The sequence below is a fragment of the Nannospalax galili genome, unplaced genomic scaffold (genome assembly GCF_000622305.1).
Source record: "Nannospalax galili isolate Female #2095 unplaced genomic scaffold, S.galili_v1.0 scaffold218, whole genome shotgun sequence".
NCBI classification, from domain to species: Eukaryota; Metazoa; Chordata; class Mammalia; order Rodentia; family Spalacidae; genus Nannospalax; species Nannospalax galili.
In genome coordinates this window covers 2,837,577-2,862,748 of record NW_008343207.1, presented here as the reverse complement: position 1 = coordinate 2,862,748, position 25,172 = coordinate 2,837,577, and the positions used below count along the sequence as shown (strand labels likewise).

The 25,172-nt window shown below is 41.4% G+C and overlaps 1 protein-coding gene and 1 pseudogene across 14 annotated transcripts in view; one reads left to right on the top strand and one right to left on the bottom strand.

Annotated features, from left to right (window-relative positions):
- The window catches only part of Clip1 (CAP-Gly domain containing linker protein 1), a 145,166-nt gene that overhangs the window by 18,336 nt on the left and 101,658 nt on the right, over nucleotides 1-25,172 (bottom strand). For 13 of the 14 annotated variants that reach the window (XM_017799709.2, XM_029566567.1, XM_029566565.1 and 10 more), the window contains one exon: nucleotides 15,945-16,065. In XM_017799709.2, coding sequence (XP_017655198.1) covers nucleotides 15,945-16,065 — 121 coding nt within the window. Of the gene's footprint in view, nucleotides 1-2,908; nucleotides 3,030-15,944; nucleotides 16,066-25,172 lie in introns of those variants that run through there. The other variant, XM_029566570.1, reaches the window with a different exon arrangement.
- LOC103739051 lies at nucleotides 4,706-5,849 on the top strand (annotated as a pseudogene).

Genomic DNA, 25,172 nt, shown 5'->3' with positions numbered 1-25,172 from the left:
CACGACAAACAGAGGGTGCAGAAACTTGAAGAGTCCAGTGCCCTACTACAATGGGAGAAAGGTAGCCCCACCCTCTCTGAGGCTCAGGGATATTCATGGAAGAGGCAGGCAGAAAGTTTTCTAAGAGCCAGAGGAAGGGATGAGTGTGATCTGGATGTTCCTCTGACCCTGTGATGACAAGCCATGGACCTGTCTCCTTCCCATGCTCTGTAAAGAAGCCACTCCCTTTCCCTCTTCCAGCCAATCAGTTGACCATAGCTGCTTGCAGGGGAGGGGCTAAGGATATAAAAGCTGGGAAAACCATGAGGCCACTCTCTCGCCATTTTGTGAGGCTGTCCTGAACCATGGGACTTATGTTTGGGTGTGGACTTTCAAACACAGCCATGAATGGGGGGGTGGCGCCCACTCATCTATAAGTAAACTGGCACCCCAAGCTCAGTTAGCAAGTCCAATAAACTCATTAAGATTCTTCAAACCAGGGTTTGGAGAATTCTTTTCTCAGGTTGTCCCAAGGACCACGGGAGGAGAGGATTGGATGCCACTTGCGCCTCCCAGCAGTGAATTTGACTAACAGCAATATGGTGAATCAATTCTCAAAAAAAAAAAAAAAAAGGAAAAGAGAAAGACAATTTATAGATTTGCTTCAAAATACTGAAAGCACTGGGAATGATGACACCAATAATCCTGGCACTCAATCAGTAGGCAGAGGCCAGAGGATAGACCAGCACATATAGGGAGACCCTATCTCTAAAAAGTGAAAGCCACACCAAGCCAAACAAAAAATTCAGGGAATCCAAGAGTATTAGTTTATCCCTATAATTGCAACCCTCAGTCTGGACTGAGGCAGGCAAATAGAGAGGTTTGAGGTTAACCTGGGCTTTATAAACAAGACTCTTTCAAAAACAAAAACTCAGAGAAAACTGTGGAAGGCGTGTGGAGTGTTGCCGAAACGGGGTGGTTAAGAGCTAGTAACATTTGACAGAAGCACTGGACTCCTGCTGACATGTTTCTAAAAGGGTTAAGAGGGAATATGGACGGGCTAGAGAGATGGCTCAGAAGTTAAGAGCACTGGCTGTTCTTGCAGAGGACTGGGGTTCAGTTCCCAGAACCGACATGGTGGCTTACAACCACCCATAACTCCAGTTCCCAGGGATTCAACACCTTCTTCTGACCTCTGCAGGCACTGCACAACACAGGTGCACTTACATGCATGCAGGCAATACACTCATTACATAAAATAAAAATAGTAAGATAAAACTTTTTTTAAAAGACACTATGAATAATGAGAAAAATCGGAAGGATAAAGAAAAATATTGAGAGAATAATATGGCAATGAAAGCAGTACACAAATGATCATGATTTGGGGACACTAAACCAGAAAATTCTCAAAGAGCTCGCATAATAAAAAATAGGAGAGGGAGAAGCAAAAATATGGGTAGGTACTTTGCTTTAAATCCATCATTAGGCTACATACATATATGTGTGTGTGTGTGTACACACACACACACACACACAAGCTTGGGTGAAATGGAAGCCATGTACAAACTAAGTCATGACACATAAATCCTGTTTTGTAGGCTCAGGTAAAATGTCACTTGAATGAAAATCTTCACAAGAATAGCACTTTCTGTTTTGCTCACTGCTGTCTCTAAATGTGAACACTGACAGACACGTAGTAGGCACTCATTATGCACTGAGTGTGTCTGAATGCTGTGCTCTCAAGGGGTATGACTAGGAGCATATATGGAACCCTGGGCTCTCAGGAGTGAACTCCTTACTGAACCAGTCTAATCAAGCCAGTGCTAAGCTGATTCTCTTCTCACCAGTTCACATGGGCGATTTCAGTTTCTTCTCCAAGCTAGCATTCTGAAACCCAAAATAGCAGCTCTACCTTGACAGCACAAAACACATTTGCTGTATCTGAGGATTTCTAGTCTTGCCTCCCACACACAGACAGACAGACTTTGGCTCTTAGAAGAGCAAACGGAAGTGGGGGAAAAGGAAAGGATTCAGGGGTGTGTGTGTGTGTGTGTGTGTGTGTGTGTGTGAAAGAAAACACTTTCAGAGATGAAAGAAAGGTGGGGTAGATAGAGGGATGTGCTCTGTGGAGCTCCTTTCAAGGCAAGCATTGTCACCAGCTTCTAGGAGCATGGCCAGGAGACAGCTCCTTCAGGGATTGCCAAAAATGACAGTGCCACTACTATAGGGTCACACCCCTTTCCCAGGATGGACCATATCCAATAATTGATCAATAAAGAATTTTTAAAGACTTCAAGCTGGTGAGATGGCTCAGTTGTTAAAGCACTTGCCACCAAGCCTGCTGACCTATGGCTGAGTTTGAGCCCCAGGACCAAAATGGTGGAAGGGGAGAATAAATTCCTACAAGTTGTCCTCTGACCTTCACATGTACTCGGTGGCATGCACACCTCCCCCTCAGAAATAAAATGTAATTAAAACATTTTTTATTTACTTATTTTATTTTTGGTCTTTTGGGGACAGGTCTCCATGTAGCCCTGGTTGGCCTGGATCTTGCTATGTAGAGCAGGCTGGCCTCAATCTCACAGAGATTCTCTTGACTCTGCCAAGTACTGGGACTACAGGTATGTGCCACCATGCTTATTTACTTATTTTTAGGCTTTATGTGTATGAGTGTGTTATGCCTGCATGTGTGTTAAGTGCAACACGTGCATATAATGCAAACAGAGGCCAGAAGAGGGTGTTGGAGTCTCTGGAAGTGGAGTCAGAGATCGTGATAAGCTGCCTTGTGGGTGCTGGGAACCAAACCCAGGTCCTCTGCAAAAGCAGCCATTGTTCTTAACTCCTGAGCCATCTTTCTAGCCCCCATAAAATGAAATTTAAAAACTAAAGAAAAAAAAAACCCTCACCATTTAAGTCTAATATGAGGAATTTGAAAGGCCATTCTAGCTCTCGGGATCCCATAGTCAGTTGAAGGTTACCCTTAGGTTTGTAGGTTGGCTCAACTTGTCCTGACCGATCTTACTTCCTTCTTCTCTGTTTCACAGATGCTGCTGGAAGAGCATACCTTCATAAACATTTTGCATATTAAGCACACTCTTGACCTGCTTCCCTGGAAAGCTAGCCTATAATGATACACATTAAGTTACCAATGTAAGTTATATAATATAAGCTCTATATGCTGCAGAGAGCGTGTGCATCTTAAAAGCTGGTCTGTGTTTATACAAACACACACAGATACACAGACACAAACACACTTATAGTCTCAAACACGTAAGTACAGTTATCACTGTCCTTTATCAAAGAATGCAGTTATTTGTGGCCATAAGGTAAGAGGGCTGCAACTGATTGAGGCCAACACATATAAAGTAGGTTTTTATGTCATGCACACATTTTGTCTTTAGTTTTTACTCCTGGGTGCTGAAGATAGGTGCTCCTCCTTTAATCTGCTAGCATCTCTGTATGATTACTGTGCACTCCCTGTCCAGCTCCAAAAACCCTTCACTGCACACAGGCAGAGTGGGAAAGAACCATTCCCCCTTCAGTCCAACCACTCTGGCAGTCATTTATAGCCTAAACATGCATCAGGACCAGGGAACTACTCTCCAAAAATTCTTTCAAAAGCTAGAGAGGTTAGCAGGACTCTGAAGTCTAGAAGGAGATCTCAAGTCAGAAACTTAAAACATGCAGAAAGAGAACATGCTGGTTCTAAAAAGATCCTCACTAACTGAACAGATCTCTTGGTCCATTTCCTGCATGCAATGCTTGACCAGGTGAAAGAAAGATTCTCACCATAGCAGAGGTATTGGCTTCAGGGGCCAAGTTTCAAACAAATTGCTATTTTCTCAAAAATAACTGTTTTATTGTTTTTGTTAAAATTATATATGCTTAGCTGGGCGTGTGATGCATGCCTTTAATCCCAGCAGAGGCAGGCGGATCTCTCTGAGTTCAAGGCCAGCCTGGTCTACATAGTTGAGTTCCAGGATAGCTGGGGCTACAGGGAGACCCTGACTCAAAAAGACCAAAAAAAAAAAAAAAAATTACATATGCTCTCTTAAAAGAGGTTTAACAATAACTATACAGAAACAAAATATAAAGAAGAAAAATATCTTATAATTCATTACTCTGCATCTCAGAACTTACAACTATTTATAGTTATCTTAGAGATAACTATAAATAAAATCAGCTGCTCTTGCAGAGGACTTGACTTCAGCTTCCAGCATCCATGGCAGTCAGCTCACGATCACCTGTAACTCCAGCTCTAGATCAGTCAACATCCTCTTCTGGGCCCTGAGGGCACCTGTACTCACATGCATGAACTCACAAGCAGACACATACATAATACACATTAAAATACAAAGTGAATATTTTAAAAGAAAGAACAACTAGGGGATATGGGCCCTCTTCTGGCATCATGGTACACATACATACAGGCAGGCACTCACACACACATAAAAATAAATGAGTCTTAAAAAAAATAGAAACAGGGGTTGGAGAAATGGCTCAGTGGTTAGGAGGACCTGGGTTCGATTTCCCGCACCCACATAGCAGCTAACAACCATCCATAACTCCAGTTCCAGGGGATCCAACGCCCTCTTCTGACCTCCATGAGCATTATACAACATGGGTGTGCAGACAAGCATGCAGGCAATACACTCATACACAGAAAATAAAATAAAACATGAAACCCTGTCTCAAAACAAAGAAACAAACAAAAAAATCAGTGGCAGTGGCAGCAGCAACAGCAACAGTCTTTGTTTAAAAAAACTCATTTGTACCATTAGATCCTGGAAGGAGAGGGATTCTGTACTCTAGCTTCAGTCTTATTTGTCCAGTGTCCCCGAGCCCAGATTAAAATTGTGATGGCTGCTCTTTTCCAGCTGGAACCATGGAGGCCATACCAGAGAAGAAAACGAAGGTTCCTGCTATGCCAGAAGCCCTTAAGCAATTTGCAGAGTTGAAGGTAAAACACCTTCAAAAGAGATTTGCCCTGAAGACACTTAGGAAGGCAAGGAGGAAGCTTATCTATGAAGAGGCTAACAGTATCACAAGGAATACAGGCAGATGTACAGGACTGAGATCTGAATGCCCAGGAAGGTGAGAAAAGCTGGCAACTTCTATGTGCCTGCAGAACCCAAATTGGCTTTTGTCATCAGAATCAGAGGTATCAATGGTGTCAGCCCAAAGGTCCACAAGGTGCTGCAGCTCCTTTGCCTGCGCCAGATGTTCAATAGCACCTTTAACCTCAACAAGGCTTCAATTAATATGCTGAGGATTGTGGAGCCATACATTGCATGGGGGTATCCCAACCTGAAGTTAGTAAATGAACTTATCTACAGGCATGGTTATGGCAAAATCAATAAGAAGCAGATTGTCTTGACAGATAACTCTTTGACTGCTCAGTCTCTTTGGTTTTTTTTTTTTTTTTTTTTTTTTTTTTTTTTTTTTTTTGGCTTTTTGAGACAGGGTCTCCCAGTAGCCTGAGCTGTCCTGGAACTATGTAGACCAGGCTGGCCTTGAACTCACAGAGAGCCTGCCTCTGCCTCCCAAGTGCTGGGACTACAGGCATGTACCACCACTCCTGGCATGCTCGATCTCTGTATATATTACATCATCTGAATGGAGGATCTGATTCATAAAATCTATACTGTAGGGAAGCACTTCAAGGAAGCAAATAACTTCCTGTGGCCCTTTAAATTGTCTTCTCCACAAGGTGTAATGAAGAAAAAGACAACCCATTTTGTAGAAGGTGGAGATGCTGGGAAGACCAGAGCAAAGGCTCATTAGAAGAATGAACTAAGGTGTCTCTTTATGGCATTTTTGTAATCTGGTCACTTAATAAAACAGCAACTGCTTGTCAAATTGAAAAAAAATTTTGACGGCAGATGATCACCATATTTACAAAATAATACATGGCAAGCTAACAATAACTTTCTTTTTCTAATTCACGTCTGGGAATTTAGGCCTATTTAAAGGGAGGTAATTTTTCAGGGATCAATTTAGATGTTAACCCCAGTTTTTATAACTGCCTCTGCTGTAACCTCTGTCAGAACAAATGTTCGTGAAATAATTACCGGCCTATCTTATCTTTGTCCAGTTTCTAAAAGCAAGCCACACTTTGCAAATAACCCCAGAGGAAATCAGCATTGTTTTCACAGTGACAGTTCTGTATACCTTCTGTCTTTATAAGATGGAATACATATAAGGTTTGTAAATGATAAATCAGACATCTATGTCAAAGGTGGCAACCAGATGTGTCTACTTCCATTGAAGAACTCATGTTATTCTATAGCTTTAGAATTTCTTTTTGCACGGTGGAATACATGTGAGGTTTGGAAATGGTAAAAACAGACATCTTAAAGGTAACCACCTGAGGTTTCTAATTCTACTGAAGAATTCACAGTGTTAATTTTAGAATTCTCTATGAAAAGAAAATAATGCTCTACAGAGTTTCCACTTAAGTGACTATGCCTGAATTCAGTCTGTTTCTACCACCCACATATAGCAAATCCCCAATAATAGAGTGGTCAAGGCTTTAGCAAATACAACTCCAAAACAAAGCTGTAAAACTGGAAGGAACTGGAATCATGTGAAAGGTAAAGAATCAAGTGTAGTGGTACACCCTGTGATCCCAGTACTTGGCAGGCTGACATAAGAGGAACAGGAGTTCAAGGCTATTCTCAGCTACACAGTGAGTTCAAGGCCAGTCTGGGCTACATAGCAAGAAGCTGCCAAAAGAAGAGAGCAAGACAAGGAAAGATGGACACAAACGCTACATTTCAAATATGTAAAACACTGTGGGCCCCTTGCTTAAAACAAAATAGTTATTAATACCCATGAGTGGGTTCACTCAAACCTCTGCTCACCATTTCTGATTCCTACCTTCTTATGGTCTATGTGGAAAGGGACACAGGCAGAGCCATGAAGCAAAGAAATGGCTTACTTGGGTAGAGAATGGAGGTGGTAACATTATAAGGGCCACTAATAATGAAGAAATGTGCACCAAGTGGGGAGAGGGAGAAGAAAACACTTAAAAGCAGCTGTGAAAGAGAGTGCAAAAGAGAAACATGAGCAAATCAGGAGGAAGGGGTCCAGGAGGAAAGTCAGGCTTGTGGGTGTGACTTAGATTTAGATGTGGCATAATTTAAAACTTTTTTTAAAATTATTTTTATTTTATGAGTGTTTTGCTTGCATATGTGTGTGTGTGTGTGTGTGTGTGTGTGTGTGTGCGCGCGCGCAATGCCCAAGAAGGCCAGAAAAGGGCTTCTGATCCCTTGGAAGTGGAGATGCAGATATGCAGATAGTTTTGAGCTGCCATGTGGGTGCTGGGAACAGAACCCGGTCCTTTGTAAGAGCAGCCAGTGCTCTTAACTGCTCAGCCATCTCTCCAGCCCCTAGAACTACTGTTAAGGAAAAGAAGGTCTCTGATCTCCCCAAAGAGCCATGTTACTTAGAGGCACCTCTGGAGGCAGGCTGCAAACATCAGAGGAATGGTTAACAGTATGAATGAAGAAAGGATACATATAATATCTGACACAAATGGGTAAATAAACATTGATGTACATATTCACATCAGAAGGAATACAATTCAGCAATGAAAAATTATTATTCCACTCTTCAAAACATTATGCTAACGGCAGAAGTAACATAGTATGTGGTTCCATTCATATGTAATATCCAGAATAGGCAAGTCCTTCTGAAGAAGGACTAGGGGCTAGGAGAAGGGAATGAGCATGGTGCTTCCCTCTACCATACTAAAATTATTTTGGAACTAGACAAAGGTGGTGGCTGCATAACACTGTCACTATAAAATTAAACTCTAGTGTACTACACACCATAAATGGTTAAAACAGTAACTTTATCACATATACAAGCAGGAAATTTAACTATGAGCACAAACAGTCCATGCTATTGCAATAACAATCATCATTTTTGAGCTAAAGGAAGATAAATTATGTCTATTATTAAACTGCTGAACCAAACAATTTGACTTGGTTCAACCTAATATGTTCAAGTATTTTTTTGATTTATTTATTTTTATTTTATGTGTATGAGTGTTTTGCCTGTATGTATGTAAGTGTATCCATGTCATGCAATGCCCATAAAGGCTAGAAGAGAGTGTCAGAACCTCTGGAACGGGAGTTATAGATGGTTGTTAGCTGCCATGTGGGTGCTGGGAATTGAACCCAGGTCCTCTGAAAGAGTAGCCAGTCCTCTTAATCACTGAGTCATCTCTCTCCAGCCCCACATATTCTTTTTAAAAAGACAATGCACAGCTGGTGGAACAGCTCAGAGGGCTCAGGTACTTATGCAAGTCTGGTGACCTGGGTTTGATCCTCCGAGCCCACGAAAAGGTGGAAGATGAAAATTCACTTTACAGGGCTGTCCTCTAACCTCCATATGTACACCATGGTGTGCATGCTCACACTCACTATACACATATCACACACACACATACACACACACTTTATTTATTTTTATTTTTTGGTCTTTTTGATACAGGGTCTTCCTGAAGCCCCAACTGTCCTGGAACTCACTATGTAGACCAGGCTGGCCTTGAACTCACAGAGAGCTGCCTGTCTCTGCTTCCCAAGTGCTGTGTTTTTTTAAATTTTTATTTATTAATTTTGAGACAGGGTCTCACTACGTAGCCATAGTTGGCCTAGAATTCACTACATAGACTAGACTGGCCTCGATCTCTGAGATTCTCCTGCCTCTATCTCTCAAGTGCTGGAATTAAAGGTGTGCAATACATTGAAAAAAAAATTTATTTTATTTTCTTATATGAGTGCTTTACTTACAAGTTGTATGTAAGCACATCCCTATTGTGAAGTAGCCACACAAGTTAGAAGAGGGTATCAGATCCCTTGGAACTGTAGGTTACAGATGGTTGTAGACCAGACTGGCCTTAATCTCACAAAGATCTGCCTACCTCTGCCTCCACAGTGCTGGGCTTAAAGGTGTATGCCAGAGCCGGGTGTGCCACCACACCTACATTTTCACTGCCCAGCCCTCCTTTTCTTTTTGAGACAGGGTCTCCCTGTAGCCCCAGCTGGCCTGGAACTTGCTACATAGACTAGGCTGGCCTTGAACTCACAGAGCTCTGCCTGCCTCTGCCTACCTAGTGCTGGGATCAAAGGCATGTGCCACCATGCCTGGATTTCACTGCCTTTTTTATTTTTATTTATTTTTAAAAATGTTTTATTATTTTTAATTTATGTTTTTGCGTGTATTGCCTGTGTGTAGGTAAGTGTACCCGTGTCGTGCAGTGCCCTTTGAAGACAGAAGAGGCTGTCGGATCCCCTGGAACTGGAGTTACGGACAGTTGTTACCTGCCATGTGGGTGCTGGGATTTGAACTCATGTCTTCTACAAGAACAGTCAGTGTTCTTAACCACTGAGCCATCTCTCCAGCACTGATAAAAATACAATTTTTTTTAAAAAACGCAGTGAAGGGCTGGAGAGATGGCTCAGCAGTTAAGAACACTGGTTGTTCTTGCAGAAGATCCGGGTTCAAATCCCAGCACCCACATACCAAGTGTCCATAACTCCAGTTCCAGGGGATCCGACAGTCTCTTCTGTTCTTCGAGGGCATTGCACGACATGGGTACACTTACCTACATGCAGTCAATACACACATACACACAAAACAAAAACAATAAATAAAACATTTAAAAAAACTAACAAAACAAAACAAGAAGTTTAGGTTTTTTTATCTTTTATTTATTTTATGTGTATGAGAGCATTGCCTGCATATGTGTAAGTGCACCCAGTGTCATGCAATGCACGTGGAAATCAGAAGAAAGCATTGGATTCCCTGGAACTGGAATTATGGATGGTTGTTACCCGCAATGTGGGTGCTGGGAATCGAACCCAGGTCCTCTGCAAGAGCAATCAGTGAGTACTCTTAACTGCTGAGCCATCCTTACAGCACTTCACCATTTTTTTTTTTTTAACGAGGTAAATGTTCTACAAAAACAACCACAAGGAGGCAAGGATTCCTCTAATTCAATAAATAACCTTACCTTGAAGCCTCTTGAGAACTTATTTTAAAAATCCTGATAAGGATTCATCTTGGTAATATAAAAATGACAAACAGGAAATGGAGTAGTTCTCATAATAAAGGCCTCCCAGAGGAAGTAAAGCTTCCTTCCCAGTAATCCCAGTGATCCCTTAGGATGCAGAACATATTTTTTAAGTCTTGGGTTTTTAAAGCAAATAAACATTTGAGTCTGTGAATAAAAGTCCCCAGAAAAATACCCTTCAATTTTCAAGTCTTCAATCTCCTGCAAGGCTGAACTTCAATGAATGTGGAGAGTTTGGAATTTTGCGGGTCCAGAGTCTAATTACCATTTATCTCAGGCCATGTTTAGCCCCCTAACAGCCACTCCTTACTCACTTCCATTTCTGATCTAACATTCTGTGACTAACAGACAAAAACCTTTTAGAATGTATTAATTTAGCAGACCACCAGGTCTCACCAATCCAAAAGCTAAGAATGTCATCAGATAACATCTCAGATATAGTAAGAACCCTCCCACTTTGCTGTGACCCACCTACTGAATGTGTCCACCAATGTATTTGAAAAGTGTCTTGATTTATGACTTTTCTTTATTCTGTTACTATAAAAGTGTAAGATAACTGTTACCATGCTGGAACATGGAATTTGGGGTAACCTGAATCTGTGTTCCCAGGCCATGGTCACTCATATTTGCCTCCAGAATAAACTATCTCTTATCCCCTTTGAGGTGAGAGTTAAGCTTTTATGTCTACGAGTCAGAAGAACAAAACAAAACAGTAGAGCTCAGTGTACTCCCATATAACACATCCTGGTGGTGAGGATAACCCAGAGCTTTGATCATGCTAGGTAAGTGGTTTGCCACTGAGCTATACCTCCAGCCCACCAATACATTAGCATAGCACTGTTTCACCCCATTACCCTACATTTCTGGCCTACAGGCTTCTTTTTCTTTTTAATCTTAAAACAATGGTTATTAAATAAGTAAAGAAGTGTTATGCTTAGTAGGGCAGTAGCAGGAAAAACAGGCCTCAGTTTTAGCCACTATTTCAAATCTCAATTCCACTGTTCAACTATGAATCTTCAGCAACGTATATCATTTTGGCGCCGCAGTTTCCTAATCTACAAAATAATTTCATGGTCTCAGAGGAAGATTATGACTCCACAAAAGCAGTGGTAAAACAATTAGCCCAGGGAGGTACAATGTTGATAAATAAAGAAATCTAGGCCTGTGTCAGTATTTCCCTAACTCAAGTCAATCAAGTCTTTGCCATCTTAATTTTAGTACTAAATATAGTGAAACAGTTCAAGTTCTTTATTTAAATAGCATTTCTGTCAAACATTCTAACTTTGTAATACTGTCCACCGTCCCTCTCTCTTTTGTGGTGCTGGAGACTGAATTCAGGGCTTGGGGCAAGCCAAATACTCTTTCACTGAGCTACATCCTAGTCCAAATGTATTGTGTTTCTAACAAAGCTGACCAGTAGCCTGACTTGGGCAAAAGGACCTAAGTTTTCTTGCTAGCACTTAAAAATTTTTTTTTTGACTTAATTACAGAAAGAAAATGAAAATTCACAATTTTTGGTCTTTTTTTTTTTTTTTTTTTTTCAGATAGGGTCTCCCTGTAGCCTCAGCTGGCCTGGAACTCACTATGTGCCACCATGCTCAGCATGAAAATTCATAATTTTCAGAAGTAATTAGCAGTATAGGTTCATAGAGATAATACAAATTCAGTGAATCATAGAGTTGGATGAATTTACCCATCTTCTACAAAATAAGGTTAGTTGTAAACTATTTTATGAGTGTATATATATATATGCACAGGTGGATGGATTTCTGAGAGAGGGTTTTGCTGTGTAGTTCAAGCTGACCTGAACCAAGTAGCCTGGAATGGCCTTAAACTTGTGATCCTCCTTCCTCAGTTTCCCAAGTACTGGGATTACAGGTTTGAGCTATGGCATCTGGCTAAGTTTATTTTAAATGGGTGATTTTTTGCCCACTCTTTCGAATGTATGTATCAAGAAAACAATGATGTTTAATCTTTCTTGGTAATCAGTATCTTTAACACTTCTCATCATTGGGAATGGGGACATAGCTCATCTGGTACAGCACTTGTCTTATATGCATGGGGCCTTAGGTTTGATCTCTAGAACCTCCAAAGAAGAAAGTGTCCATCATCAAAGTCACCATGTTTTAGTTCACACTCTTTTGTCTTCTCTTCGTAAAATACAAAGAACTAAAAGTGATATCACTATGCAGTCCAAGCTGGCCTGGATCTCTATGTAAACTAGACTGGTCTCAAACTCAAAGATCTTTCTATCCCTGGTTCCCAAGTGCTGGGATTAAAGGTGTGTACCACAAGCCGGGCATGGTGGCACATGCCTTCGATCCCAGCATTTGGGAGGCAGAGGTAGGCGGATCTTTGTGAGTTCCAGGCCAGCCTGGTCTACATATGGGTTCCAGGACAGCTGGGGCTACAGGAGACCCTATCTCAAAATAAGAAAAAAAAAAAAAAGTGTGTGCCACCATGCCTGGTTTTTTGTTTGTTTTTTCTTATTGTTGTTGTTTTTACTTTTTTGTCAAAGTTGCCTGTATCCCAGGCTTGCCCTGAACTCAATTATAGCCCTAAGTGGTCTCATACTCACTATGTAGCCAAGGCTGGCCTTGAACTCCTGATCGTCCTGCCTCCACATCCCAAATAATGAGATTACAGGCTCGTGCCATCACGCTTGGCTTTTTTTTGTTTGTTTTTGTTTTTGGTCTTTTAGAGACAGGGTCTCCCTGTCTCCCTGTATCCTCAGCTGGCCTGGAACTCACTATAGACCAGGTTGGCCTGGAACTCACAGAGGTCTGCCTGCCTCTGCCACTCAGTGCTGGGACTAAAGGTGTGCACTACCATTCCAGGCAGCTTCCACTCTTTAAAATGGAGTTACTTTCGGGCTGGAGAGATGGCTCAGCAGTTAAGAACACTGGCTGCACTTGCAGAAGACACAGGTTCGAATCCCAGCACCCACATGGCAGCTAACAACTGTCTGAAACTCCAGTTCCAGGGGATCCGACAGCCTCTCTGTCCTCTGAGAGCATTGCACAACACAAGTGCACTACCTACATGCAGGCAATACACGCATACACAGAAAATAAAAATAATAAAATATATAAAAAAAGAAGAGTTACTTTCACAGCTGTTCCATGTAGGTGCTAATTTCTAACATCCAACAAAATGATTTCAAATCATTAAGTGAAAAAAAAACCTTTTCAGTAAGAAGCTAAGTACAGAGCTCCTAAGACAGAGAAGAACCCTGAAAAATCTCTGCCAAAAGAATCAGGAGGACTCAGCTCCTTTAGGTTCTAAGTAAGACACAAGGAATATAATCACTCCAGTTCAAGTCACAGTGTAAGAGGACAGGGCAATCTCCCTGTTCATCCTATAGATGGAATATGGTCTCTGCCACTGATATCCAAAGAAATGGGAGGAAGAGGAACAACAACAATAAATGAGATAGTTTCAGCCCTTAACCAAAATCTTCTTTCAAGTCCTTGTGACACACTGGTGTTAATGACAGATGTTTTAGATGTTCTAGCCAAATCAAAAAAGAAAACCCTCTTCAGGTCAGAGGACTTCTCTTTTTCATAAACTCAAATTCTTCACACGCTTATCAAAAAAGAATGCTGCAACCCTATGTAAGTCAACACACTTTGATTCTGGTCCAGGCCAAAATCAGAAGATGATAAACATCTTGACATTACTTGCCAAAAGATGCTAAACGAATTCCTATCTTCTCTGTGCTTCTGTCTTCCCTTACAAACAGGGATAAGAATGTCACCACACAGAACTATGATGGAGACTGAGATGAGAGCTGTTACCTGTGTGTGTTGTCCTCACATAAGAGCCAGTGAGTAGCTACTATCAACCAACAGTATCTGATGTCACCACTTTGGAGCTGGGAGAAAGTGACATTTCTTTCATAAAATGATAAAAGTAGGGAAAGCTATAATAAAAACCTTAAAGTCTGAAATAAACTCTCCAAACTATGCTTTTACAACTGGGCATAGTGACTTATGCTTCTAATCCCAGCATTTGGGAGGAGGAGGAAGGATTATTGTGAGTTTGAGGCCAGCTTGTACTATATAGTGAGTTCCAGACCAACTAGTGGGACCCTGTCCAAAAAATAAAGTGAAAAAAAGAAAGTAGTTTCACTATAAATTACACTACATCCAACAAGCAAGCAGTACAGTGCCTCCAAATTATTTCATCCCTGATAGAAAATGTGAATTGCAGAAGAGCCACAAGCCTCATTAGGGAAAGCCATAAATCCCTTATAGTGTCTAACTGACCCTAAATTGGCAGCCTGGCCTTGCACAAGCCTTATCAACTGGTCACTCCCTGGACTGGGAGAGAGACTGTTTGTGGAGCCCACCTGTCTCCTTTAGTGCTACAGATACCTCACCCACCTGTCTGAGAAAAAGAGACCTTCGAGGACACCAAACCTGGGCACTAATTCAACTCCCCACAAAGTGCAGCTGTGTCTCACAACTTTTGTATAAAACCCCCCCCACCCCCCCCCCCACCGTTTCTTTGTCTACTTGTAGAAGCTTGGTCCCTGTGGTCAGCCTCTACCTCTCACTGGATCTTCTTCGAATAAAGGAAGATATATCCCTTGCCTGTTGCAGGTCTGGCTCTGTTTTCTTATATCCTACTTCTCTATCTTTCCTTTTATTCTCCAAAAATCTAACAATCCCAAGTTAGAATCAATGCTTTCAACATACAATGGAGGTATTTTTTTTCTTCTTCTTTGCACTTCAAAGCAAGCATAAATGTCTCATAGCAAAAATCTCTTTAGAATACTATTTAGGGCTGCTCTGGGTCAGATGTGACTGACATTTTGATTAAAATGTTAAAGAATGAAAAGCAGGGCTGGAGAAATGGCTCAGCAGTTAAGAGCACTGGCTGCTATTCCAGAGGACCTGGGTTCGATTCCCAGCACCCACATGGCAGCTGACAACCTCTGTAACTCCAGTTCCAGGGGATCCTACATCCTCTTCTGACCTGCATGGGTGCACTTAAATACATGCAGGCAATATGCTTATACACATAAAATAAAAATATTTTCAAAAAAGAATGAAAAGCAGAAAACAGAATACAATATTCTTTAAATCAATTCTGGTCCCAGGTTTAATCAACTTTTGTTGGAAACCTCTGAAACTTAAAAATAGAGAAGCAAATGGATTGTGGTTCATTCTACTTAGAGCCCACATTCCACATATATTAGTAAGTCTATTAGGAAAGTGCTATGTTTTTAAATTCAAAGAGTCATAGTTCTGTTTTAAAGTCAACTTTAACCCTCACACCAAAATCATATTCATAGAATCTTTATACTTAAAACCAATTTCAGAAAAAATTAATTTTGCTTTTTTTTCGGTCTTTTTGAGACAGGGTCTCCCTGTAGCCCCAGCTGTCCTGGAACTCACTATGTAGACCAGGCTGGCTTTGAACTCACAGAGATCCACCTGCCTCTACCTCCCGAGTGCTGGGATTAAAGGCGTGCGCCACCACGCCCGGCTAGAAAAAATTAATTTTGAAATCAAAGCTGTGGTAGGGAGAAGATACTATTTCTTTTCATTTAAATACAGTGCTAGAAGATTGTCTAATAAGGGCCTTACTTTCTAGTTGCATACAAGATCTGGTGGTGGTGGTGATGGCAATGTGTGTGTGTGTGTGTGTGTGTGTGTGTGTGTGTGCGCGCGCGCGCGCGCGCGCTTGCACGCACTAGTGGACCTGTCAGTTCACTATTACCCCAAGGTTTACATCAGCATGCTTCATTGAAAACAAGGAGGTATAAAAGAGGTAACCAGCAAGCCCATTTGGAATGACTGAGCCACACAGAGAAGTAATGCAAAGAGCAGCGGTGTCAGCACCAGCAGATCTAAACCCCCACCAAAGGTCCACTGACCTTTTGATGACCTGTGACTTCGTTCCGGCTTCTCCCCAGCTCCTCGACAAGTTTGACGTTTTCTTCTTGCAATGCTGAAAGCTGCTGGGACTTCTGCTCTGCTGCCTGCTTTAGGGTTTCTCTGCAAGGACAGTGAGTGCGGGTTACCATAGAAACAAGACAGGCAAGGAAACTGTGGGAGACAACCAGCTTCAGAGTACTGAGGAAAATAGATCTGGGTCACGTGCCCAATAAGATCTATAAAACAGGAGACTGTGTTAGCTACATACAGAAGGGTCACATGGCTTTAACCTCTCAAAGATGATGGCTGCCCACAATTACAACATTTTTAAGACCCTAACAAACAACCGTCTCTACCCTTTAACCACCTACACCTCACACAAAAAGGAATTTTGCCATAAAACAGATGACAAAAGATGGTCGATATAGTTTTGTGTTTAGGAAATTTTCTATCAGATAATTATCCTAAAGCCCACTATGCTGATAAATTGATTTAATTTACTGCCAAGGCGCTCTTTAAGAGGCATAGATCTTTTAATCCATTTTCTCTGGCAGAAATAAAAATCCACTTGATCCATTACCAGAGTCCATCAGGTGCTGCTGTAAATCTGAGTAATTTTTAGGACAACTAGGGGTGAAATGCTCAAAGGAAACTGCTTTCTAATAGCAGGCATTTTATTTTGATGATAGCATTCTATAATGTTAGTTTCTAATTAAACGAAGCAAATAAAAACATAATACAGCCTGCTAACTAACTTGAGTCATAAATATCATAGAAAATATGAACAGGGAAGACATATTTACTTGACATCTCATTAAAATTAATACAAAATACACATTCGAAATTATTAGGCTTTACATATGGATATTCAAAATATTTTTACTTAATCACTGGATTCTAGTTTTATGTCATAGAAGGTTTTGAAGCAATTTTGAATTTTAAGTAAGTCCACGCTGGCTAAACTCTACTTAGCACGCTGTCATACATGGCTAGATTCTCAATCTAGTCATCTGGGTATGAATCCATCTGCTGATGCATGAATTCATCTATTTTTAACTTAATTGTCTAATGGGTGACAGTGCCTAGCATCTTCAATTTTCTTGATTTTCAATTCTCTACCCACCAGTAATATGTATTCTATGATGACCTCATGAAGATTTGGGGGAATAAATTTACACAAAAATTATTTTAGCTAAATTAGGCTTTTTACAGAGATGTGTATTTAACAAGTGCAAAAAAGCCGAGAAGGAAAATTTGTGGATTGGTTTTCATTGTCTATCTATCAATTCATCTATCCACCCACCCACGAAGATATGTACATATACATATACATGTATATACACAACACAGTTTAAGTTCATGTTTGGCTAACATTCATCCATCCTTGACAAATCAGAAGATCTTACGATGAAACCCACCGTAAACTAAGCACTGTATTTCCTAGGTGTCAGTACCTTCATAGAGACTTTTTTGTTTTTTATCTTATTTATTGACACAGGGTCTTTCTATGTAGCCCAAGCTGGCCTTGAACTTTCAATACTCCTGCTGGCCCCCAGGGTGCTCGGATTATAGGTGTGTGCCACTGTGCCTGACCCTCACAGGGGCAACTAAAACTCAGTATTTATGTGGCCAGTCTATCAATAGTGATATTTGTGCTCCTTTTCTATCACATTTTCTGGGGGGCTCTTTTTAGACACTGTCTCTCTGTAGCCCCAGCTGGCCTGGACTTGCTATGTATGTAGACCAGGCTGGCCTTGATCTCACAAAGATTGGTCTGCCTCTGCCTCCTGAGTGCTATGACTAGGTCACATGACGTTTGTGACCATGCCTGGCCTCTTCTATAACTTTTAATAATTTTCACCTCAACTCTCACATACAAAATTTTGGTTTTACAAAGTTTTTTAAAATCCCAGTTTAAGAGCATACAGTGGGCCGGGGTGTGGCTCAGGAACACAGCACTTGCCTAGCATATACAAGGCCTGGGTTTGGTCCCAGTGAAAAAAGAAATAAAAGACTGTAATAAGGAACCAAAGTTATTTAAAAATGGCAATGGGGCCAGTGGAATGGCTTAGCAGGTAAAGCACTTTCCATGCAAGCCTGACAACAAGAGCTTGATCCCTGAAACCTATGTGCAGGAAGGAGAGAACCAGCTCCACAGAGTAGTCTGACTTCCACATAACCACAGTGGCCAATGTGTGCCCCCAAATATTAATGAATTAATTTAATTAAAAATAAGGCCGGGCATGATGGCACACACCTTTAATACCAGGCAGAGGCAGGCGGATCCCTGTGAGTTCAAGGCCAGTCTGGTCTACATAGTGAGTTCCAGGACAGCTGGGGCTACAGGGAGACCCTGTCCCTGTTTCAAAAGACCAAAAATAATAAATACCCCAAATGTCTTATAGTATTGGCCTACATTTAATGTTTTTTTAAAATTTACAATGCATATTTTAAAATTAGAAAACTGAACTCTGGGGCTGGTTAAGAGCACTGGCTATTCTTGTGCAGGACCCAAACTGTTCAGGTCTGGTTACCAGCACCCACATGGTATCTGTAACTCTAGTTCCAGGAGATCAATGTCCTCTTCTGACCTCCAATGGCACTGCATGACATGGGTGCACTTACATACTGCAGGCAATACATACATACACATGAAAAAAAAACCAAAAAACCCTGACACTTGGGTAAGAAAATCAGTAAGCACGGACCCAAAGAATTGGAGCTACAACTAGCTGATGTACTGTGATCATGGTCTAAACACAAGGACCTTTCACCTTGTCTCCAATGGGTAGTGGGACATACATTTCATGGAAAGGGTTCCATTTCCTCTGTTCTAGAGGCCCTCAGGAATGATTCTGAAATCACCTGTGACAACAATTCCAGGGGCTAGAGCTATAGCCCAGTGGTGGAGTGCTTCCCTAGCATGTGTGAGGCCATGTGTTTCATCTCCAGTGGCTGGAACAAACAACAATTTCTAACAACTTTGTGTGTCTAGATTCTTGTGTGTACACAGGTGTGCATGCAAACGTGTGCATGTGGAGGTCAGAGATCAATGGTTGGTATCTTCCTTAATCACTTTCCACCTTACTTTATGAGCCAGGGACTCGCACTGAACCTGGAGCTCAATAATCAGGGTAAGTCCCAGAGATCTTCTGTCAATGCCTACCCAGTGCTGGCATTACAGGTGTGCCCTGGCCACACCCAGCTTTTTACATGGGTGCTAGGGATTTTAAGTCGGGTTCTTTTTTATTTCCTTTTTTTTAATTGAATTTTGTGTATTACATAAATAAAATCATCTTTAGACTCCCATACCCCTACCCCCGCCCCCGGAATTCACACAGTGTCATTTGTGTTGAGGCCTATTATGTAAAGTTAGTGTCCTGAGATGTCCCTCAGTGCAAGTTCATCCACTGAGGGTTAGTCAGCCTATCTACAGTCTCTCTCTTAGAGAAGATCAGCTCTTCCTCACCCAGCAGTAATCAGCTGCCAATAATTCTTCAACTAAGATTGGGGCTTGTTCATTTCCACAGTACTGTGCTGGATTTTTGTCTGCCTAAGTTTGCATGGGTCTTGTGCAAACTGACACCATTGCTGTAGGTTTATATGAGAAGGGTCCCAGGTGTCTGTAGGACTATTTCCGTATGGTCATGCACCTCCTCCCTGGCTCTTACAATCTTTCTACCCCCTCTTCTACCATGGTCCCTGAGCCCTGGGTGGGTGAACCTCAATAAAGGAGTCCTGTTCAAGGACCCACACTCCTCAGACTCTCATTCTCTACGTTTTCGCCATTTGTGGCCTTTTGTGTTCCTGGCCCTCTGTTGCATGAGGGAGCTTCAATGATGAGAATTGGAAGATACATTAGTGTTTTCTTCATCCCTTGTTCTATATTCCATTGAGTCTTAGGTGTAGAGGTTGCATCCTAGATGTACCACTTAAGTTTTGGGCAATTCACAGAGAATCTTATGTGTGTGACCAGTGATGTAACTCTGTAATAATCTCTGTTGAAAAAGAAGTTACACTGATGGGTGGTGACTGGGATACTTATTTATAAGGATTTGGTGCTAGGATCCACAAATGAGGGAGAACATGAAGTCAGGTTCTTATGCTGGTAAATCAAGCACTTTACCAACAAAGCCATCTCCCCGAGTCCCTCTAACAATTAAAAAAAAGATTTATTTTTATTTGTATAAGTGTTTTCCTTGCCTATATGTATACTTAGTATGTGTGCAGTGCCCATGAAGGCCAGAAGGGCAACACAGCTACCATATAGGTGCTGGGAATCAAACCCCAACCCCCGTAAGAACAACAAGTACTCTTAATCTCTGGGCCACCTCTTCAGGTCCATCCTCTAACAATTTTCAAAGGGTACTTTTCTTTTATAGGAGAAAATATCTTCAAACAGAAAAGATTCCACAGTGTTTGGTGTTTTAGAGACAGGGTCTCCCTGTAGCCCCAGCTGGCCCGGAACTCACTATGTAGACCAGGCTGGCCTTGAACTCACAGATTTGGCCTGCCTCTGCCTCCCCAGTGCTAGGATTAAAGGTGTGTAGTACCATACCCGGCCTAAGATTTCACAGTTTTAAACTGGAAGACAAAATAAACATTGTTGATAGGTTTATATTTTACTCATAATTTTGTCATAAATCTATTAATTATCAGGCTAAATATTCTAAAATTTGTATTATGCCAGGTGTGTACAGATAAAAAATTAGACTATTCATATAATTTTCTCTAAGATCTAAAGTTACATACCAATGAGAAATCATTTCACTGTCACTTTCCAGGTGAAAATAGGAGCTGTCCACTCAAAATCAGGGCCTTTCCTAAGACCAGTCTAGTAAGGAGCATGGGAAGAAAAGAACATTGGGGTCACAGACGCTGGCTTCTAGTGGAAAGGGCAGTATTTGATGGGAAGGAGGCTCCTGTTAGAACCCTGCAGCTACTCTGGCACCACTATTCCTCCAAAAGGCACAGTTCTGTCAAGTGAGGACAAACACTACAACAGCTACGGAGGAGGTCATGAAGATCCCTGGGTGCCTGTCAAGCCATGAGAAAGAAAGCAGATGTTCATTCTCCAGCTTGAAGTATTTAGGAATGCAACTAAGGAATGTAAGACAGCCTAAGAAGTACTGTTCCCATCACAAAATTCTTTGACAGCAGATGGTCCTTGCCTTCAAGTTTGGCCAAGATTAGGGCAGGGAACAGTCACAGGCCAGGGCTTTTCAACAAATTCCCCAGGCCGACTACTAGCTTCTATGGAAAGTTAGGATCTAGCCATGGGGTGCTCATCAATGTCAGGAAGATGAGATTTCCTCAGGCCTATAAAGCAGAAAGAATCAAAAGCAGCCCCTGGCATGGGGCCTGTTTCTCTCTCAACTCAACTTTTCCCTTGAGGCAGAGCCAGGAGAAAGACAGGCTACAATTACTATGATGGTAGCTAGTACCACAGTCTCCCAATCCTTTGCTTCTACAGGCATAAAGGGCACAAAGATGAATTAGGAGCGGCAGTGAAAGAGAGTCTCATTAGGTAGCCCTGGTTAGCCTGGAACTTGGAACAATCCTCTTCTGTCTCCCGATTGTTGGGATTACAGGTGTACAACACCACATCCAGACATAAGGAAAATTAATCTCTCTTTTTATAGGTGAAGGTCTTTTTGAAACAAGGTCTCCCTGTAGCCCCAGCTGGCCTGGAACTCACTATGCAGACCAAGCTGGCCTCCATCTCACAGATCCACCTGCTTCTCTCTCCCAAATGCTGGGATTAAAGGCACATGCTATCATGTTCAATGACAATCTCTTAGTCTCTCTTTTTCTCTCATGCTAGGGAATGAGCTCAGAGCCTCACACATGCAAACATGCATTCTTTATCTTTGCACTGAGCCACAATTTATCCCTTTATAAGTGTAAAATTAATCCACATTAATTGGAGTGGATGCTATGACATGATTTAGTGAGGACTCACAGCATTTAATGGGCAATCTCACTTAAGGACTAGATCTATGTAATGACTACTATGACACTCCCAAGTATCAATATGGGAATGCTACCTAAACCCAAGAACTCTCTTAGCTAGATCCACTGTGTCTCTGCCCACTTCATTACCTAGTGGTGATTACCTAGTGGCTCAGAGAGCTCAGGAATGGGATTATAGCAGTGGGGGGGTTGGTGAGGAATCTTCTAATGCTCACATCCTTCCTTACCAGCTGTATGTGTGACAAAATGAACTAAATTAGCACAGTGTCCCAAAAACTCCACTTGTGCCATGGGAGAAATAAAAAGCTAAACTATAACTGAATCCATCATCCCTGAATGTAACTAAAATGTTATTTTCTGTATATATGTGAATGTGCACATGCAAGTGTCCATGTGAACGTGGATTCACATGTAGATGGAGGCCAGAAGTTGATACTGGGTGTCTTCTTCCATCTTATCTTTTGAGATTGGCTCTCTCACTGAAACTGGAGCTCACTATTTCAGCTAGGCTAGGTGGTCAGCAAACTCTAGGGATCCACCTGACTCTGTTCCCACAATGCTGGAGTTTCAGATGTGTACCACCAATGTTCAGTTTTCAATGTGCAGCATACTGGGGGTCTACATGTTTGCATGTCAAGCACTTTAACTGAGCCATCTCCCCAGCTCCTAAATTATTTTTAACAAATGAACTAATTTTTCCTGTCACAGTGACCAGTTTGTGTTATTTGGCTTTAGCTGGCTAAAGAAACTATAACTATGGACTATGGCCAGGTGTTGGTGGCACACGCCTTTAATCACAGCACTCGGGAGGCAGAGGCAGGAGGATTTCTGTGAGTTCCAGGCCAGCCTGGTCTCCATAGCGAATCCAGGCCAGCTGGGGCAACACTGAGATCCTGTCTCAAAAGGACCAAAAAAAAAGAAAAAAAGAAAAGAAACTATAACTACGATCACAACTTCAAATTTCTCAGTCTGTGAGGATGTAATTGTTGGGAACTGTTAGAGACCAACAAGGAAATAATCAAAACACCACCAGCTAGGTAACTTCTTAACTGAGTAGCTTGGATCAAACTATTCCTGGGAGAAATAATTAAATTAATTAATTAGAGACAGGATTTCACTATGAAGACCAAGCTGGCCTCAAACTCAGAGAGCCACCTGCTTCTGCCTCCCGAGTGCTGGGACTAAAGGTGTGCGCCACCATGCCCAGCAACATTTTTCAGTCTAGACTAGTTCAATTTATGGGGTTTACTGATACTCTAACACTGGGTTCTGGCCTCCCTCTGGCATAGGGGCTGAGAATGCAGGGGACTGCCTGAGAGCACCTGGATCCTGCCTCCATGTGGTGGTGAGCTTCCCCTAACTGCCCCATACCCATCCCCCTACCTGGGATTTTGTGAGCCTCCTCCCAAGACCCCAGGGCAGACCTGGCTTTGGTAGGCTAAGGTTGAGATCCTAGCAGACAGCCTAAGAGGGTAGGCTCTGACTTCCATCTGTGTAGTGGCTGAGAGCTCAGGACACCGTTAGAGTGAATGAAATGGAAAACAGAATATCAACACTGGAGAATAAAGTTGAAGAACTGGACCACTCAAGCAAAGATTATGGAAAATTTTTTAAAAACACAGGAATGGAATATGCAAGAGATGTGGGATACCGTGAAAAGACCAAATCTATGTATCATAGAAATAGAGGAAGGAGAAGAATTTCATGTTAATGGTATTGACCAGATCTTAAACAGGATTGTAGAAGAGAATTTCCTGAAATTAAGGAAAGACATCCCCATACAAATACAGGAAGCACATAGAACACCAAATAGACAGGATCAGAAAAGAAACTCCCCACAACATATCATAGTAAAAACACTAAATGTACAGAACAAAGAGAGAATACTGAAAGCAGCAAAAAAAAAAAAAAACAAACCACCAAGTCACATACAAAGGAAAGCCCATCAGAATTACAGCTGACTTATCAATGCAAGCTATGAAAGCTAGAAGAGACTGGACTGGACCAAAGTATTTCCAGTTCTACATGTCAATAGATGCCAGCCCAGAATACTTTACCCAGCAAAAAGGTCTATTATAGTTGAGGGGGAAAGAAAAATCTTCCATTACTCAAATAGCCTGAAAGAATACATGTCCACAAAACCAGCCCTTCAAAGAATACTTGAAGTAATACAAAGAGTGGAGAGATAAAAACTATACCCTGGGGCAACAAAAGAAAATAAAGGTGTAATTGAAGAAACAAAAAATTAGAGAACACAAACAGCAATCAAAATGATGGCAACCAATACATATCTTTCAATAATAACCTTAAATATCAATGGGCTGAACTCCCCGGTCAAAAGACACACGTTAAGTGAATGGATTAAGAAACAAAATCTATCTCTTTGCTGTCTGCAAGAAACTCATCTCGCCTTAAGGTAAAAGGATGGAAAAGAATACTCCAAGCAAATGGCACTAAGAAACAAGAAGGGTTGCAATTCTAGGATCTGACAAAATAGACTTCAAAGTAAAACAAATCAGAAGAGATAAGAGGGTCACTTCATTCAGATCAAAGGAACACTTAACCAAGAAGACATTAAAATCCTTAACATATATGCACCAAACTCTGGTGCACCCAAATTCATAAAAACAATACTACAGGACTTAAAACACAGATTAACTCCAACTCAGTAATAGTAGGGGACTTCACTATCCCACTGTCTCCATTAGACAGGTCAACTGGACAAAGAACAAACAGAGAGATGTCTGAATTAAATGATACCATACATCAAATGGACCTAACAGACATCTTTCAAATAGTCCACTCAAGCACCAAAGAATGCACTTTCTACTCAGCACCCCATGGAACTTTTTCAAAAATTGAACACATACTGGGCCACAAAACAAACTGCAACAAATACCAAAAAAATTGAAATAATTCCATGCATTCTATTGGACCACAATGCAATAAAGCTCAAAATCAACACTGGACAAAGCCCTAGTCACTACACAAATTCATGGCAATTAAACAACACACTCCTAAACAATGAGTAGGTCAAAGGAGAAATTAAGAAAGAAATAAAAGAATTCCTGGAATTCAACAAAAAGGACAATACAACACAACACAACCTCTGGGACACTTTAAAATCAGTCCTAAGAGGGAAGTTTATAGGTCTAAGTGCCTATATTAAAAAATTAGAACGATTCTCCAAATAAATGGCCTAAAACTGCAACTCAAGATGCTGGAAAGGCAAGAACAAATGAAACCTAAACCCC